Source organism: Podarcis filfolensis, assembly GCF_964270895.1.
Source record: "Podarcis filfolensis genome assembly, chromosome: 7".
Classification (NCBI taxonomy): Eukaryota; Metazoa; Chordata; class Lepidosauria; order Squamata; family Lacertidae; genus Podarcis; species Podarcis filfolensis.
Window position 1 is genome coordinate 51,374,696 of NC_139603.1, and position 18,679 is coordinate 51,393,374.

At 40.9% G+C, this 18,679-nt stretch overlaps 1 protein-coding gene across 1 annotated transcript in view; it reads left to right on the forward strand.

The window, feature by feature from the left end:
* The first annotated feature begins 5,330 nt into the window (after positions 1 to 5,330).
* LOC310766587 (chloride channel protein D-like) overlaps positions 5,331 to 18,679 on the forward strand; it is a 62,735-nt gene continuing 49,386 nt past the window's right edge. The window contains exons 1-5 of the mRNA XM_083622982.1: positions 5,331 to 5,509; positions 10,749 to 10,829; positions 11,600 to 11,775; positions 12,169 to 12,261; positions 14,754 to 14,997. Of these exons, the coding sequence (XP_083479108.1) occupies positions 5,381 to 5,509; positions 10,749 to 10,829; positions 11,600 to 11,775; positions 12,169 to 12,261; positions 14,754 to 14,997 (723 nt within the window). The 5' untranslated portion in view covers positions 5,331 to 5,380. The remainder of the gene's footprint in view (positions 5,510 to 10,748; positions 10,830 to 11,599; positions 11,776 to 12,168; positions 12,262 to 14,753; positions 14,998 to 18,679) is intronic.

Genomic DNA, 18,679 nt, shown 5'->3' on the forward strand with positions numbered 1-18,679 from the left:
TTCTATCTCTTTCTCCCCCTCCCTCCTAACATAGCTGAGAAGGCCATATTCCCACGGCAGCATGCCTAAAGGAAAAACTGTTTTGCACAGCATCACACAGCTATTCTGAAAGTTTTGTGTAAATCACAAAACTTTTGTCTCTTAAGAAAGGTCAAGGGGTTAGGAGTGGCTGTTAAAGGCCACACGCTTCCATTTCCCCCATAATTCAAGGGCTGCCTGAAAGGTAACTGCAAGATGGCCACAGAGACTGTTGATCTCTGTTGTGTTGCTCACTCTGAACCGTTGCATCATTCCTCTATTGTTTTCCTACTGTATAAACAGCCAGGCTGCTGGAAAGCTGTGGAACTCGAATCTAAGGCCCTGTATGTAAACATGCAGTATTGTTACTGTTTTTCAGTTTACAGTAAACGCAGAGCAGCAATACGATGCGGGGGATATTCAGTATTCCTGCCCTCAAAGAATACGTAGATAAAATATCTGTTGAGTAGATTCAGAGGTGTTTCCCCAACTACGATTTGTCTCCTCTCTACTACCCCAAGTGTATATTAGCATGGCAGCACCTGTGCTGTGGAACTCCCTGCCTCTTGACATTAGGCAGGTGCCTTTACTGTACTGTTTTAGACAGCTGTTGAAAACCTTTCTGTTCTAGTAAGCCTATCTAGACACATGCTTTAGTTTACATTGGTTTCATTTTTTTATTCTGCTTTGTTTTTAATGATAGCTTTCTTCATGTTTGTTTTTATTGGTTTGTTCATTTTATTCATCTGTTATATATAACAGAATCTGCACACTGCTTGGACTTTTTTTTTTTAGGAAGCAGTTTATATTTCTCCCCTAAATAATAATAATAATCAAAAATAGTAAATGATTATTTAAAAATGTGAATACATTGAATACCACCCATTATCTGTATCCAAAAGTATATATGAAGCACTACCTATCCATGCATTGTTCCCTGTCTCTTAAGATGAAGCAATAATGTCCTGTTATTAAACCAAAGTAATAATGACCTTATTGCTTTGAAGCGTCAAGGTTAGGTAGGTGGGCTGTTTTCTTTTGTCACCTTCCTGCTTCAGACACTGATTTGGGGGAACCTCTAGATAAAATTTCCTGTGCCACTTCCCACCTGAGAGCACATACCACCTTCTTATAACCTTTTCCCACTGCCTATTTGTTTGCCTCCTTCTCTTGAGACCAATCCACAGCACATCCCAGAGAGAGGACAAGTTGTAAACCATGAATTTGTCACTATGCCTTCTTTTTGCTCTGTTCACTTACTCAATCACTTGTTTAGGAGGAGTAGGTAAACAGGCAACAGCAAGAGCCGGAAACTCCAGATATTGGCAGTGGGCCCAGGCTATGGGTATCATTAGATGCCAGATGATGCCAGCTCTGTAATGCCTGCCTTGGTGCTAATCATTGTTATTAGTGCCTTTTGCAGCCTTTGTCTTTGCTTGTTGCTTGAATTTTGACATTGCACAGGGCACTGCTGAAATTTGAGACCCCGAGGTCTGCCACTGTGGCCAGCCATTATGTAAACATAACATTACAATATTGCATTATGTATGAAAAATGTTACAAAATTTTAAAACACACAATGGTTTAAGCAGCAACGTAGGCTAAGCAATGAGGTTCCCTCCTGAAGTTGTTTAACTACAGCACCCATCAGCCTAGCCAGTAAGGCTAATGATAAAGACGATGGGAGTTGCAGTTCAAAAATATATTGAGGATACCCCATTGTCTAGCCTTGCTTTAAAATACAGTTGGTCCAACATAAACCATTTTTTAAACAGTCCAATAAAAGCACATAAAAGGCATTTGGGAGTGGAGTTTTTAGCCATTTTAAATCCTAAGCAGAAGGGTCAACTATACCTCTGCTAGGAGTTCAACAGAGATGGGGTGCCACTCCTGAAAAAGCCCTGTCCTAGTGCCTGCCCGTCTAATCAATCTTAAAGGCAGATTACTTGACCAGGGCCTTCAATGCTGAACTTGGGACATAAGCAGTTACAGATAGCCTTGCCGTAATCCATTTAGGACTTTTTAACGCTCAAGACTCATGCTTTGAAATGGACCTGGGAACACACTAGTTACCAGTTCAACTGATACAGCATTGTTTCAATGTGTTCAGAACGCTTAGCGCCTGATATATATTTTTACATTAAGTGGCTGGGAAGTATGATGACCAAACCCTCTGCAATTGCCACTTGATTTTAAACCCTAAGACTTCACATTCTCTGTGTTGTTCAGGAAAGACCGTGTGTTCAGTTGGCTGCCTGCCCAACCCTTCTGGTGGGAAAGTCACCTATGAAACAAAAATCTGGTTCTGACAGGTTCTGGGTGACACAAACACGCAGGATCTGTGTGGTGCTGCTACTGAAGCAACCCAACCCACAACATAAGTCAGTGAGCCCTTGTTGCACAGCAGTCAGTAAGTCCTCTCCAGGTGCATTTGTCAACCATTGATTTGCAGACAGAGGTCCGAGGTCTTCTGCTGCCACTTGTGATTCTTCAAAATGGCAACCCTCCTTTCTTGCAAGAGATGCACACATGATGGTGAAGAGGAGATGCTGCTAGCCGAAGATCGGCCAGATTTGATTGAGTCTCTTGATCCCAGATGCAACAGCAGCAGAAGCTGCTCAGGAAGGGCAAACTTCCTCCAAGAGAAAGAAAGGGAACGCCTATCTGTCCACGAGAGTCTGGATTATTTGCCTTCCCACAGCAGCGTTTACAAGAAGTGGCTGCAGGGACAAAACTACAGGTAATAAACAACCTGCTTGTTGTTCACACTGGAAATTAGCGCTGAATTAGTAACACCGAGTTGGAACCCCATTTGAAATTCACACAAAAGGGAAAATAAGCAATAGCAGTTGTAAGGGAGTTTGGAGTTGGGGATGCACACCTTACAATTTATGCAACTTTCCCTCACTCCGTCATAAGGGATCTGCCTACTTCAATAGGCCTTTGCGGAATAGGCATGAAGAGGGCATGCCCACTATGCTGGGACCCCTGTTTTATCCAGCAGGAGTTGGAATATTGGAGTTCAGGGATGTGTGCCAGCACCTGTGCACCCCCTCACCCCCCTTTTCTTCCCAGGAGGTTGAAAGGGAAGCAAATGGAAATAACAGGAACCCAGTTTACAGAGGGCTTGGAGGTGTGTTCTGCTGCCATGCCATCCAGTGTAGTTAGGCAGATAATTAGTTATTTTGTGTTAAATGGTAAGCTGTATTGCTTTAAAATGTGGTGAGACCTTCCACAAATGGGGCTACCTCTGTTCAGCCCTGGACGTCTGCTCCAAAGACCTGTTCCAATGGCACAACTGATACCACCAGAGTTACAGTGCAGCAGGAAGGCAGTACATGTGTGAAGCCTGTGATTATTTTTCTTTAATAAAAAGTCCGTGGGTATATAGAAATGATACCTTTGGGTCTGGGTTTTGCTGCTATATACCAGTTAGCATGGGGTCAGCTGCTTCTGTCTTAGAGTGAGTTATATAATTAATGCTCAGTTGTCTACATTAGGATTTCCTGACAAAACACATGTTTGTTCTTGCTTTGATTTAAACTTTATGAGAGTCAGTGATATCGAACACCAGCAGAGAGTTCCATAATAGAAATGGCTTTGGAATAAATATTTCTCATTAGCTTCAAGCTTGATGCAACAAACTTTGTAGTGATCAGCTTTAGCTCCTGAGGTTTCTTTGGGCAAAGATATCCAAACCAATCAAACTAAAGTTTGTCGGTTTGGTTTCATGTTGCTTAACTTCTTCCAACTTCTTCATTGCACTGATTTTCTATAATTAAGTGTGCTGTTCACTCAAAGCAAAGCATTTTAAAAACCTGACCACACGCTTACCTCTCTTGTTCAAATCAATGGCATGCAGATGTACCAAAATATGGGTGGGGGGAACATGCCCTAATTTTCCTCAGCTTGTACAATAATTTATGTAAGAGTCAGATAATTTAAACCTGCATTTTTCTTAGTCCCCAACATGATGACCAGCAGAGACAAAATAATGGATCAAATATATTTCAAATGGACATGGTGAAAAATATCATTTCGTAGCTTAAGTATTAAAAGCACATCAAGAACACCTGGGCTTTCTACCTGTCCCTAGAAAGATAATTGAAGTGAGTTGCAGGCTATGAAATGGTTCTGTCTTCATTTGGCTCACTCCACTTGCACATGGAGGATTCCGCCCCCCCCCCCAGCAAAAGCTTTCACAAGTCAAACATAGTTTCCATTATTTCCGCTTTGCGCATATGACTGTAAAGTATTATTACATTGAATGATAAGCTTAAACCAAAGTGTTTTGGTGCCACCTATTGGGAACAGTGAAGAGTGCACTCAGATGTTTGGGGGGAAATGCTCTGTTAGGGGGGACCAATGAGGAACTGCCACATTCTGAAGAGATGCAAATCACAGGAAACTCTGCTGGCAGGTTAGAGCAATTTCCAAATCCACAGTAGGGCAAGACCTTCATTTGTACCAATCTGAATGCTACAAAATACAGCAGGGAGGGAAAAGGTACCAGGAACATCCTAAGCATGTCTTCTTAGGAGCAGTTTATAAAAACATAAAACTTGGTAATACACAGTATTGCTGCAAAAGTGCAGGTTACACATCTATAATTGTTATAAGAAAGAAAGTCCACTGTGACCAGGAAAGGTTGCAGTCTACATTGGACGGATTGATTACAGACTGAGTTTCTTGCTCTTGCTGCAGACTCTGTTTCTTTAGACAATAACTAGGTCTGGGATTCTTGGAAATGTTAAATAGACCCAATTTCCAGTGGGAAGTGGATCCTTGGATCTATTGTTACATTCTTGCATCAGAGCAGTCATAAGAGACATCACACCTGCTTATTTTAGCTGTTAAGGCAGCTGTAGCGAATAATCAGAAGAGCTAAATGGAGCATATTTGTTACCAGTAAACGATATCTTGAAAGTTTATGTTTGTAATTCTCAACTGTTGTGTCTGGATTAAATTATGAAAATTAAGTCAATTTGCTCTTGTTGCAATTTGTTTTGCAGAACCTAAGATTTGGATCAGGGACAATTCAAAGGGCCAAGTTAGAGATGTAGGCAATACTTGCCTAGGGATATGGACTTGAAGCTTTGGGGAAGGAAGAACAAGGCATATGGGTGGAACAAAGAAGTCTCAATCCTTCACTTCTGAGTCATTAGTTAAAGAAAATCATGGCTGGAAAGACATGAACACCTTTCAATCACAATTCTTCCGAGAGATTCTCAGCTCTTCTTTTCAAAAACTGTGATTCCAGAATAACTGTTTGGCATTTTAGATGCATTACCAAAAGGCTACTTATTAACATTCTGAGGTTACTGCAACTGATACCAATTCCCTTTTATTTTTATTTTTTAGAATGGACTGGGATCGATGGTTGGTGATGGGCATCATTGGAATAATAGTAGGAACAGTGGGTTTCCTGATCCATCAAATAATTGATTATCTCATCAAACTGAAATGGGAACTGGTGAAGAACTACATTCAGGTAACACGGCAGAAGATAATAATCTCTCTATTCAAATTGCTTTGGGGGAAGCAATAAATATTGGCATCATGCCACCTCTGTCCCTGATGGCCTCTCTTTCTACAGACACTGAATGACATACTCGGGTAAAGTGTGCATAACAATGCACAGATTTCTAAAAATAACATACAAATAATCTTCATTAGGGGAGACTGCTTTGCAATAAAAATTATATTAGTGAAGATTGAATGCAAATTGTGTATATTAAGCATAGCTGTCAACATTTCCCTTTTTTAAAGGGAAATTCCCTTATTATGAATAGGATTCCTCACAAGAAAAGGGAAAAGTTGACAGCTATGATATTAAGAGAAATTTGCACTAAAATGCTGATGAATTATATATATTATAATATTATATGTATTTATTATATATATATTTGTAGGGTTTTTTAAAAAACGCTATGAATTGCTGCAAAAATGTGGAGAACAGAATTTAAGATTGGAAACATAAGGAACCAAGGTAATTGAAATTGACAGATTCATACATCCCCACTTAGGAAGAACAGTTTTTGATACAGCTAAGCTAACCTGAACTTGGTCATAGCATGGGAGCCCTTTGTAAGCCACAGTGAACTATGACCCTGGCTACCCACATGTTTTACTTTTAGGTTTCCCAGAGGCATCTGATTGTGGGAAACAGGCTGCTGGATGTGATAGACCTTTGGTCTACTCCAAAATCACCTTTTATTCTTGCTCGGACATAACTGTAACAATTAAATAAAGCATTGTGAAAGGGAGGCTCGAAGAATGTTGGAGTCTAGAATCACGCTGTAGTGGACTCACCCTGCTAATTGCCCCCAATTAAATATAGGTACCGCTCTGGCGGGAAGGTAAACGGCGTTTCCGTGCGCTGCTCTGGTTCGCCAGAAGCGGCTTAGTCATGCTGGCCACATGACCTGGAAAAACTGTCTGCGGACAAACGCCGGCTCCCTCGGCCAATAAAGCGAGATGAGCGCCGCAACCCCAGAGTCGGTCACGACTGGACCAAATGGTCGGGGGTCCCTTTACCTAAATATAGTGGACTGACCGCACATTACGCCAATTAAACAAATTTCTACAATTTATCACAGGCTATCTTGTGTGAGGGAAAACTTAGTGATTTAGAGTCTCAAGCAGGAGTTCATCAAATAAGAAAAGTTTTATTTACAAAAAGAGGTTGGTGAAACCAAGTTGGGTCAGGAGATGCGTTCTTTCAGGTAGAAGTTAACTTATTAGTTAAACTAAATATAAAGATGTCACAGGCTTAAACACAGAAGTCTATGCACAGCTTTTCTTAAACTTCAGTTGCTAAAAATTAGTTGTTATACTTCAGGTAGATGTTCAGGTTTCTGGAATAGGTGGTAAAATGCTTAACTCAGTTTCTGTTCCTTTACTTAGCTACGACAGGTGTTACAGTTAAATACTTTTGACACAGCACGGCTTCCTTCACAGATTAATATTTTGGTTCATGTGTGAGGGGCACTTTTAGTCAGTTACCCACTCTTTGAGCAATCCCACACCTGAGGCGTTCTAATTAGTATAACAGACCCAGGGGATCACCTCACCCCTTGTTACTGGCTTGGAAGTCTTCTGTACCTAGAAGAACTATCCCCTCCTGGCTATACTGAGGCCCAGGTAGTCTGTATTCTCACAGCTGCTACCTTCCCTGGCTCAGACACAGTCCTCCACTTAACTCCAGTTAACTGTATTCTGTCCCAAGACACTTAACATGGTCTTACTTTCTAAGCTATGAAGGCACCTTATTCTAGCTGTAGATATTTTCCTCAGAGCAGATGTTAAATGCAAATTTGAACCAACTCTCTCAGACAAGCCCTATCCTAATCACTGTCTCTCCAACATCAAAAAGTAAGCCCTATCTAAAACACACACACACAACCCCCCCCAAATCCCTCAGAAACTGTTCCTCCCAAAGTGCTGCTCCGCACCTCCTATTTGGTTAGCTGTCTTGGTAGCCATTTGGAGAGACGTTCCAGCACTCTGGTAGGATTCTGAGGGACTGCATCACCAGTCTCTGGTCGGGCTCTGCTGCCTGTCACACATGCCACATCTACATCATACATAGTAAACTCTTATATCACTTTATATCAATTCTGCTTCTCACAAAGGATCCCAGGAACTGTAGTTTAAGGATGCTACAGGTTGTTAGGTGACCCTCTCAATGAGCTACAATTCCCAGCACCCTTTCAAAACTACAGTTCCCAGTGTTCTTAGGTGGCAGCCATTATTGTTATGGTGTGGATATGGTAAGTAATAACAATGTTAAACAATGAAGCCACAAAGTATATTTACATTTTTATTTGTTGTAAAAATGGGAATAACAACTACCATGAGTGCACCACTCAGGGGTGCAATACAGTGGTACCTCAGGTTAAGTATTTAATTCGTTCCAGAGGTCTGTACTTAACTTGAAACTGTTCTTAACCTAAAGCACCACTTTAGCTAATGGGGCCTCCTGCTGCTGCCGCGCCACCGGAGCCCGATTTCTGTTCTCATCCTGAAGCAAAGTTCTTAACCTGAAGCACTATTTCTGGGTTAGCGGAGTCTGTAACCTGAAGCGTATGTAACCTGAAGCGTATGTAACCCGAGGTACCACTGTATATGTTAACTATAGTCCCATGGTTGTAGCAAAGACCCCAAGTCAGTTTTTAAACACTACACTACACCAATTTTGTGTTCTCCAAGAGAGACTCCAAGAGAACTGCTACTTTCTTAGATAGGCAACTGAAATAACAGAAATTGTCAGTGGACTTAATAATGGTTCCTTCAGTGTTTATAGCTGATGTGACAGGCCCAATACTGGGCCTATGGCACACATACAGCTTAGTTTCTATTTCCTTTAGACTGAGGCCCATAATAAATTGGTATGTTGGCTGCTTGAGCAATCTGTACAGAATGTGCATCTTGTTGAGTCTGTTGACAACAAGAACACAGTTGTCAACAGAGAGGACATTATGGTTCAGTCAGTCCATCTGGTCTTATTTTAATGTGGCAGAGGTTAACAGCATCACCATCAAGGTGAAAACAAATGGAGACTAACTATTATACTTGAAACTGCATCTAACACAGCATGGAAGGATCTAAGAAGGAATAACCATAGAGGGCATCTCCTTATAGCACCAGTTGCAACATCTTCTTCCATGGGCGTAGCCAAGATTTTTGCTGGGGGGGGAGGCTTTTGTTGGGGGGGCAGAACCTCAGATTTGTATTGATTTGTATTGATTTAGGGGGGCAGCTGCTCCCCTTGCCCCCCCCAACTACACCCGTGTCTTCACCTTTTTGTTACACATGCTCTTGTTGGCATCCGTCTGCCTTGGGAGACAATGGAGGAGTGTGCCTTTGAGGTTGAGGTCAAGCTGTTGTAAGGTTGCAGCTCCTGCTGTAGCTGTAGAGACTGATGTAGGAGAGACATGTTTTGTTGCAGCTGGGGCATAATAGCCAGTTGTCAGCTGTCTTTGATACACTCAGTTGTCTTTGTCTGAGATTTCAGGCTCAGAGCAACCGACGAATAGAAGGTAGGCAACAAAATTGGGAAGAGGCCTTTGACAAAATCTTGACATTACAAGTCACATGTAAGCAAACTTCAGGTAATCAGAGGAGAAGATTCCAATATAAATTATGTCTATCCCTTTAGTTTGCAAAGAGGTTGACCCAAATTGCATGTATCTGGTCTTCCTGGATGACTGCAGAGTAAGCACATGTTTGCAATTTACCATCAAAGATCTGACCTGAGGCCAAGACAGGAAATCTGTGGTAGCTTGCTGAGCCATTTAAATTTGGGAAACAAAAACAGCATCTTTGACTTACAGGCACAAGAGAATCCAATCTCAACAAAATGACTTTTTTTCTTGCAAATTTGTGGGAGTCAATTTACTTGCAAAGGGCAGTGGAGACAACATGATTCTGGCTAACCCAAACACAAACAGTTTAAAATGGAATAGGATGACACTCAGACAAAATTGGTGGAATGGAAGGCATATTTTAAAACTTTCTATAATAATTCTATAAGGTATTCACTAAGAAAACTGTACAGCCTTTGTTAATTGGATACTGGGGTATATGGGTAGTTATGGTATTATTCAGGAAGAGCATTTTGATGAGCATTTGCCTTGAGAAAGATGAGGGTGCAAAATCTTAAAATAATTAATAGTCAAATTACATTTTAAGCAATATTAAAATAAAGTTTGTTCTAAATAGGAATCCACAATTCTATACATGCCCAACAGTAAATTCCATTGATTTGAATCCGAATTTCTCCTAGGCAAACAATTAGAATTGTAACCTCAGCTAGGCATGCAGGAAAAAGGGATTTCTTAAAAATAAAGTAAGTTGTATTTACCGGTATGTCAAGTGACACTAAAAGTGCCTTTTTGTCTTTAAACCTTTAAAATAAATATGAATATAGTTAATTAATATGCAATATATGTTACGGTTGCCATATTTCAAGAAGTAAAGATCTGGACACCCCCAAAGTTGCTGAGGAAAACTGAAGATCCAGGACAAACCATTGCCTGGATATTCCCCCCGGACGTCACTTCCGCCTTTGAAATCCCGGTAATGTCCGGGAAATCCTGGACATATGGTAGCCCTAATATATGTGGCATGGGATCTTGCTATTTTCAGCTCAGACAATACTCCCTGTTTAATGGCTATTTCATTCAAGTGATCAATTTCAAATATTGTAAAACAGAGAGCATAAATCCACATGATGACTTCCTTCTATGAACATGTGTTCTTTAAAGACATGTATTCAGCTAAGTGTACTCAGAGCAGACCCATTGAAATTAATGGACCTAGCTTAGTCATGCTCATTCTTTTCAATAGGTCTGCTCTACATAAAACTTAGTTGAATACCATCCTTGGATTGGTTGCTTGAATGACATTTTTACCAAGAGCTGTAATGGCTGGTGAGGTGGTTTGGTAGCAGAAACTGCTGGCATCTGCTATATGATAATTGTATGTGTGTGTTGGAGGGGGGTCCTGTCCATATATTTTAGCAGTGGGAGAAGTTGATGGGGGCAGATGGTGCTGTACTCATCACTGTGCAAACAGGATGCTGGACAAGATGGTCAATCGGTCTGATCCTTAAGGCTCTTACGATCTTCTAATATGTGCATTGACAATGTATTTGTTTGGCAAATGACTATCCTACCATATTATGCAGTTTTTTCTACCAATAACTATTTATTTTGTAAAACTGTCAGACAGGAAACTTTCATATGACCTGGTTATACATACTTGGAATTGGACTGGCTATGATCATTGTATCCTCAGGACTGGTTGTGGTAAGTGCTGAACACCTGCTTATTGCTCAGCTTTTAAAATACCAGGATATGATATGTTTGCCTGGGTGGAATGTGTCCTGTGATAATGCTTGTTGCTTGCCTATGTGGAAGATAGAAAAGGTGTGTATATTTGTGTTTTGTGTGTGTAGAAACTAGCCTACTGTAGAAGGTAAAATTCATATTAACTTTTCTGTCCAATTTTGCCCCTGGTCCCACCTACCCCTAGCATGTGGCTCCTGGAAGGTTGCCTCAGGCTGAAAAAGTTCTTATACTCCTGATTTAGGCATGTTTACCTGATAATCCAGGACATGGGTGGTGCTGTGGTCTAAACTACAGACCCTAGGGCTTGCCAATCAGAAGGTCGGTGGTTCGAATCCCCGTGACGGGGTGAGCTCCCGTTGCTCGGTCCCAGCTCCTGCCCACCTAGCAGTTCTAAAGCACGTCAAAGTGCAAGTAGATAAATAGGTACTGCTCTAGCGGGAAGGTAAACGGCGTTTCAGTGCGCTGCTCTGGTTCGTCAGAAGTGGCTTAGTCATGCTGGCCACATGACCCGGAAGCTGTACGCTGGCTCCCTCGGCCAGTAAAGCGAGATGAGCGCCGCAACCCCAGAGTCGTCCGCGACTGGACCTAACAGTCAAGGGTCTCTTTATCTTTTTACCTGCTAATCCTGTTGACTGACGAATCATGACTGGATATTGGATATTTGATTCGAGCTGTGCTATGTGTGCTTTTGTGGCTGCTACAATAATATTGCCTTTTTCTTTTCCCAGTTCTTTTGTCCAACAGGTGCACCAAGTGGATTACCGGAAGTCATAGGTTTTCTGAATGGAGCTTCTATTCAGCACATTTTTAATATCAGAACTTTTGTGGGAACTTTTGTCTCTTGTGTTCTGGCTGTGGCATCTGGGCTCTTCTGTGGACCAGAAGGTCCCATGATTCACTTGGGGTGAGAAATCAATATTTTAAAAGTTACATATTTTAAAGAAAATAGGGATAGGGAGAATGGAATGGAGGATATTGGGAAAAGGCATTAGATGACTGGCACCCTAAATAAGGACACTTCCTACTGCAATATTTTGTTGCATGCCCACTCATATATATATAAAACACATAGATAAAATCTTATGAGTATAATCCATAATATAAAGAATGAATTTAATTTGTCATTGCTATTATATTAAAATTATTCGTCACTTTTTCTCGCCGAGCAACTCAAAGCAACTTGCAACCAACTAGTTTTGCATGCCTTCTGCCATCTAGTTATTTGTTTTTTTTAATTTGAAACTTTGTAAATCAGCAAATTAAATACACCATTAATTTTTCACAATACTTTCCCCAGTGCAATAATAGGATATGGATTGAGCCAGTCCAAGCCAAAGATCCTTGGAATGAATCTCCCCTCCTTCACCAGATTTTGGAACTCAGCTGACAAGTAAGAGACCTTATCCAATAAGTATGCAGTAGTTAACTAAAAAGGGTTGCTGGCTGCCTTAATTTAGGTAACATGTAAAAGTAACAATAGAAACATGTAACTGTAATGGTATCTTCAGTGGAAACATAGAGTTGCGTATCCAGTGCTGTCAAACAGTGCAATGGGACTTTACATTCTTCTCTGCCATTTGGCCGTCTCCACATATTTGGGGAGAGCCTGAGGGCTGCAAGAGGAAAGAATAGAAGTAGAAGTTTGCTTGTGCAATGTTGGACTCAGCTCATAAGGGCTATACTGCTGAAGAATTGTATGGACACTTTCTTTAGGAGAAACAAGGGTCCGTTTTGGATGCAAAAATCCAGACAGCTTTCCTCCTAAATCATGCCTCCACAGCAGCAAATACAGCATTTCAAACAGCAGTTCACAGGGCAATGTATATGTGTTTACCTGGAAGTAAGACAAAAGGTGGTCATTCGGGCTTAATGCTGTGTGGTGTGAGTGTGGAGCGGAATCCACATCCACATGTGTTTGTCTTGACTGGTGAAGCTTGATTAGTGAAACCTGGTTATGTTGCACTTTTGAGCACCATCATTATGAAGCAGACAGCTGCCAAATAGAATATGGTAAAGCTGCTATGTTGAATGCATAGAATAAATGAGGTTTAAGGCTGCTCATCTGATTTTTAATTGCCTTCTCACATATGTTTCAATAGTGGCTTACTCAGTTATAGAGCATGAACAAACCAGAACTTTCAGGTCAAAATGGTATAGGGATTTTTAAATGGATGTTGCTCACATGAAATGACTTCATGCAATGTGACATGGAGAATGCTACTTTTGTATAAAATAACGTATTTTCAAGATACTTGGATGCGATAAATCACCAGATCTTGCAGTATGGACATGAATCACAAACACTTTATCTTCTATTTGTGAAATGCTGGCATTTGCAAATCCATGGGGTGCCCTGTAAGATCTTACTTTAAACAGGATCTATTATACCAGTGTTATTGTTCATGTCAAGCCTGCATTTGGAAAGCTTTGAATGATCAAGTTCCATAGCCTTAAAACAGTGGATTATAAAAATATGTAAATAAAACATGTGCCTTTGACCATACTGTTTGTTGTATCTCCAAACAAAAAGCCATTACAAACTATCTGTGGCTCAAGGATAACCAGACAGCTCAAATAAACATGATACATTTTGCTTTTTAACTTGCCTCAACAATTAGTGAAAAAACTTAGAGATGTGTTTGTTAAGCTGTTACTTATGGAAGAAATTTGCCCCGTGACCAATGGCACAGATTCCTGAAGTATTTTTGCATGTTCATTAAAATCCCCATGGCAGTTTGAATCCACCTGATACGGGTCACAACCAAATACATTGGCCCTTGAGGTCTATCTAGTAATAGAGGACTTGGGTTAATTCAGTTTGACAAGAGTTGGCTAGATTGCTGTTGCATAGCTTGCTATGGGCACTTCCAGATGACCTGTTCATCCTGATTCGTTTGCAGGGAGATAGGACAATGTTGGCTGCTCAGAGAGCATCCACCAGTAGTGGCTGGTGAGGCAGTAGGTGTAGGGTACCCAACACAGCAGGTTTCTAAGAAGCAGAGGGGCAGGTATGAGCAGCTTGGCATAGTGCAGTGCATGGTGGCAGAGCCAATCCAACACTCTTGCCTGTATGCACCACACTGAGCTCCCTGAATTGGGGCCCTTCCTGTCTCTATACACAGCAGCAACCTGCTGGGTTAGGAAGCCAGGAGAGCAACAGACCCCGCCCCCTGCTAGTGCCTTACCAGCTGCTACTGGTGTTCAGTCTGATTTGCTTGCAGGAAGGTTAGTTGATATTGCAAGTATTAGCCTACACTTTCCAGTACCTTTCCCAATCACTTTCCTCACTGCAAAAAGTCTGAACTTTTGGAGAAGTGGATTTGTTTCACAAGCCCTCCTAATCAAAAATAGTTGTGAGACTTGAATTTGCTGTTGCGGGATTGAATCCCACCTGAAAATAGCAACAGTCTGGAAGTGCCATATGCACTATTCAAAAGCAGGTATCATTTTGACTTTATTTTGATACGAGAAAATATGTAAAATTGGCACTTATTTCAAGCTCATGACAAAGTAATTAATTATGCATTGTATTTTAATATTCTGTTGGAAGCCGCTCAGAGTGGCTGGGGAAACCCAGCCAGATGGGCAGGGTATAAATAATAAATTATTATTATTATTATTATTATTATTATTATTATTATTATTATTATTAAAACTAAAGATGAAGAAACAACAACAAAAAAATCCTTCCAGTAGCAAACTTAGTTGGTCTCTAAGGTGCTACTGGAAGGAATTTTTTTTATTTTGTTTCGACTACGGCAGACCAACATGGCTTACCTACCTGTAACTAAAGATGAAGAGTATATCTTATCAAAAGTAATGGGATTATCCTGAAACTCTATTCTCTCCTCTCCCCTCACCCCATACTCTTCTTTGTTACAGGAGGAATTTTGTTACAGCTGGTGCTGGAGCAGGGATTGCCTCTGTGTTCCATGCTCCAGTGGGTGGACTTCTGTTCACACTGGAGGAGGTGGCCTCTTTCTGGGATATCAAGCTGGCCTGGCAAACGTTCTTCTGCTGCATGACGGCTGCCTTCACCACAGATCTCATCTCCTCTTCTCTCTGTGGGTTTGTTTACAGGGGCCAATTTGGATTTTTCAAAGCAGAGATGAGGATTTTATTTTGGGTATGTACTACATCCACACTAAATTAAGCCAAGGCCACATGTGTATTTCGCTGTGCCTGTTTATTTAAAATATTCATATTCCACTTCACCTTATGTTCAAGGTTGCTTATCCTATGAGGAAAAGCTGCCACATTGGGGGCTTTTTAAAGTTTAGAGAAAAGGTGAATAAGAGGTGGCCTGATAGACGTGTATAAATTTATGAGTGACCTGGACAAAGTGGATGGAAGAAAAGCTTCCCTTCCCTTCTCATAACACTAGAACTCATTGTCATCTAATGAAATTGAATGTTGCAGGATTCAGGCAAGCAAAAGAAAGTACTTCTCCATGCAGCACATAGTTCAGGGGTAGGCAACCTAAGGCCCGTGGGCCGGATGCGGCCCAATCGCCTTCTCAATCCAGCCTGCGGACGGTTCGGGAATCAGCGTGTTTTTACATGAGTAGAATGTGTGCTTTTATTTAAAATGCATCTCTAGGTTATTTGTGGGGCATAGGAATTTGTTCATTTTTTCCCTTCAAAATATAGTGTGGCCCACCACATGGTCTGAGAGTTGGTGGACCGGCCTACGGCTGAAAAAGATTGCTGACCCCTGACATAGTTAAACAGAAGAATTTGCTCCCATAAGAGGCAGCAGCAATCCCCAACTTGAATGGCTCTGAAAGTAGATTAGACAAATTCATGGAGGATAAGGCTATCAGTAGCAACTAGACATGATGACTGTGCTCTGGCTCTACAGTCAGAGGCAGCAATGCTTTTAAATACCAGTTGCTGGTAACCACAGGAGGGGAGAGGGCTCTTTTGCTCAGGTCCTGCTTGCAGGCTTCCCATTGGCATCTGGTTGGCCACTGTGAGAACAGGATGCTGGACTAGATGGGCCATTGGCCTGATCCAGCAGGTTCTGCTTATATTTTTTTAAGAATCATAATTAAAATTCCATAAAAACAGAATTACGAACAAGTTGAACATCTAAAACAGCAGTAATAAACACCCAGCTCAATTGATTTCAGCTCCCAAACACCATCCTGAATAAAAAAAACCTTGCAGACTCCTTAACATTTTTTAAAAATTAAATTTATATACAACACTTCATGTGAAGATCAAAGGGTAGTTTACAACATAAAAACATTCCTCTGAAAATGATCACAAGTTAACTTTCTATGGAAGGCCATTCCACAACCCTGAACAATCACCCCCCCATAAACTCAAATCTTTGCTGAGGTTGACTTGACCTCCAACAATGATAGAACACTGAACAGGGCACCAGATCAGGTGGGAATAAATCATTCTGTTAGGTGTGCATGTCTAAGGCTATAAAGAGCTTTAAAGATTAAGAACAGTGAGTGGTATCCAATGCTAATTGTACTCAGAGCAGACCCATTCAAATGAATGAACATGACTAACTTAGGGCCATTAATTTCAATGGGTCTACCCTGACTAAAACTTAGCTGGCTATAACTCAGTGTCTTGAATTGTTAGCAGATGGCTCCTGCCTCCCCATTATCACCAGGACAATATCAGAAGATCATGGGTAACATTCATCTTGGTTTTAGTGAATACTCTGGGCAGGAGCAGATGCATCTTTGGAACCCTGCAGAGCAGGAAACAGCTTCAAGGCAATTTTTTTTTGGGGGGGAAATCATGTGTGGGGAACCCAGGCTGCTTCTCCCTTCTATATTTCCCCACTTTGAAACTGATTTCTTTAAAATAAGGAAGTTCCTACAATGTGCCTTTGACCCTCTCTTAACTTGCTTGCTCCATATGTGGATCTTAATATGGGAAAGCCCACAGTTTCGACTGATTTAAGGCATATGCCACTTCATACTTCTCGTGTGAATATGCCATAAAACACAGGAGACTGTTTTATAAACTGGAGAGTAATCCAAACAAAGATTGAGGTGAAGCATAGTTGGGGACAAGTAATACCTTCATAATATCGGTGTTCTTGGCAAGGTTGGAGACTTACGGAGAGAACTGAGTGAGAGAAACCTTTTGCAGAACAATCTTGTTTTATAGCAGTGCTTTAAACAATCCTAAAAACTGACTAGAAGTACCAATATAGTTTTCCATTTCATGTTTGAATTCTTTATCTCATATGATTTCTTGCAGGCTCTTCTTTAGTATTCCTTTGTGGACTCATGTTCTTTCTCATCTGATCCTCAACCAGATGTATGATAAGGGAATTTAGCAAATATTATTGAATGTGGATGTAATGAAAAGTGGGCAGGAGGGAGGGAAAACTCTTAAGAAATAGGCTCATGGAAACACACTTACCTGTCCAAGAAGGTCCTCCTGAGCAATTTAGGGACTAGCTACTCATTTATTTATTTTTTGCAAAAGGTATTACAATGACATCATCATTATGTGTCCAGAGCACTGTCTAGTCCAATGTTGTTAGATAAGTTTCAATTCTTAAGCCTCAAGAATGTGGGCAAGGTGCTTGAATTGGTCAGGGTGACCACTTGTGCTCTGGACCCTTGCCCCTCTTGGCTGATAAAAACTAGCTGGGCCAGGGAGGTGATTTATGCCTCCTTGTGAGAGTGAATGGTCCCTGCCTGTTTGAAGGAGGCAGTAGTAAAATCATTCCTTAAGAAACCCTCACTGGATTGGGAAAATCAAAGTAATTATCGACCAGTTGCCAATCTTCCCTCCTTGGGGAAGGTTCTTGAGCAGGTGGTCGCAGACCAGATCCAGGCACACTTGAAGGAAACTGATTTTCAATTTCAATTGAGGTTTAGGCTCAATTTTGGAGCAGAAAGTGTTTTGGTTGTAAACTGCCCTATGGGCGTAGTCAAGGAGGGGCAGGGAGGGGCAGCTGCCCCCACCCCAATCAAGTGAAACAATAGGAATACTTAACTAACTGACCAATCACGTCAGTTCTGTCCCTTAACAAAAGTCCTGCCCCCCCTAACAAAAATCCTGGCTACACCCATGAACTGACCTGTGACCCTCATATGAAGGGCTGTATAGAAATTAAATAAATAAATAAATAAATAAATAAATAAATAAATAAATAAATAAAAAAAACAAGTTAGTTTTAGTAACTTGCATAAATATTTTGGCACATCAATGGCATGCTTTCCATACTGGAGCAAACAAAGTTTCTGCGGGCATAACAAATAACAAAAGTATGTTCAAAACGAGTAATTTTAATGTTACATTCTAGGGCCAAGGACAGGCAGAGGGTAAGCAATTGACCAATAAACTGTGGTCCTTGGCATCTTCAGTTTTCACATATATGTAGGATAATGATACTTGACACATTGTTTTGCCCACTGAAGTAACTTTTAAGTGCTGTTAACCTGAGAAGATAATTCTCCTCTGGCTAGACAGGATAAAACTGGCACAAACTCCTGCCTTCTGGATTTGTGCTAAGCCACCTTACTGTAACAAAGGGACACAGACCTTGGCAGATATAATGAAAAGAGAGTTGAAACTTTGGATTGTATTACAACACCTGCCGTAGGAAAGTTAGCCTAATAATGCCACATTTGTGAACAATTCATTTTTATCAGATAGCATTTACAAAGAACTGCTGTTCCTTCGTGGATAGTTCGATAAAAGAATGTAGGCCAGCATACCTTTGGTACTTTATAATATCTATTAACTTAATATTGATAGCAAAAGAGATCACTCATGGATTTGCCAGACATAAACACAAGCAGTTCTACTGTGTCCGATCAGACC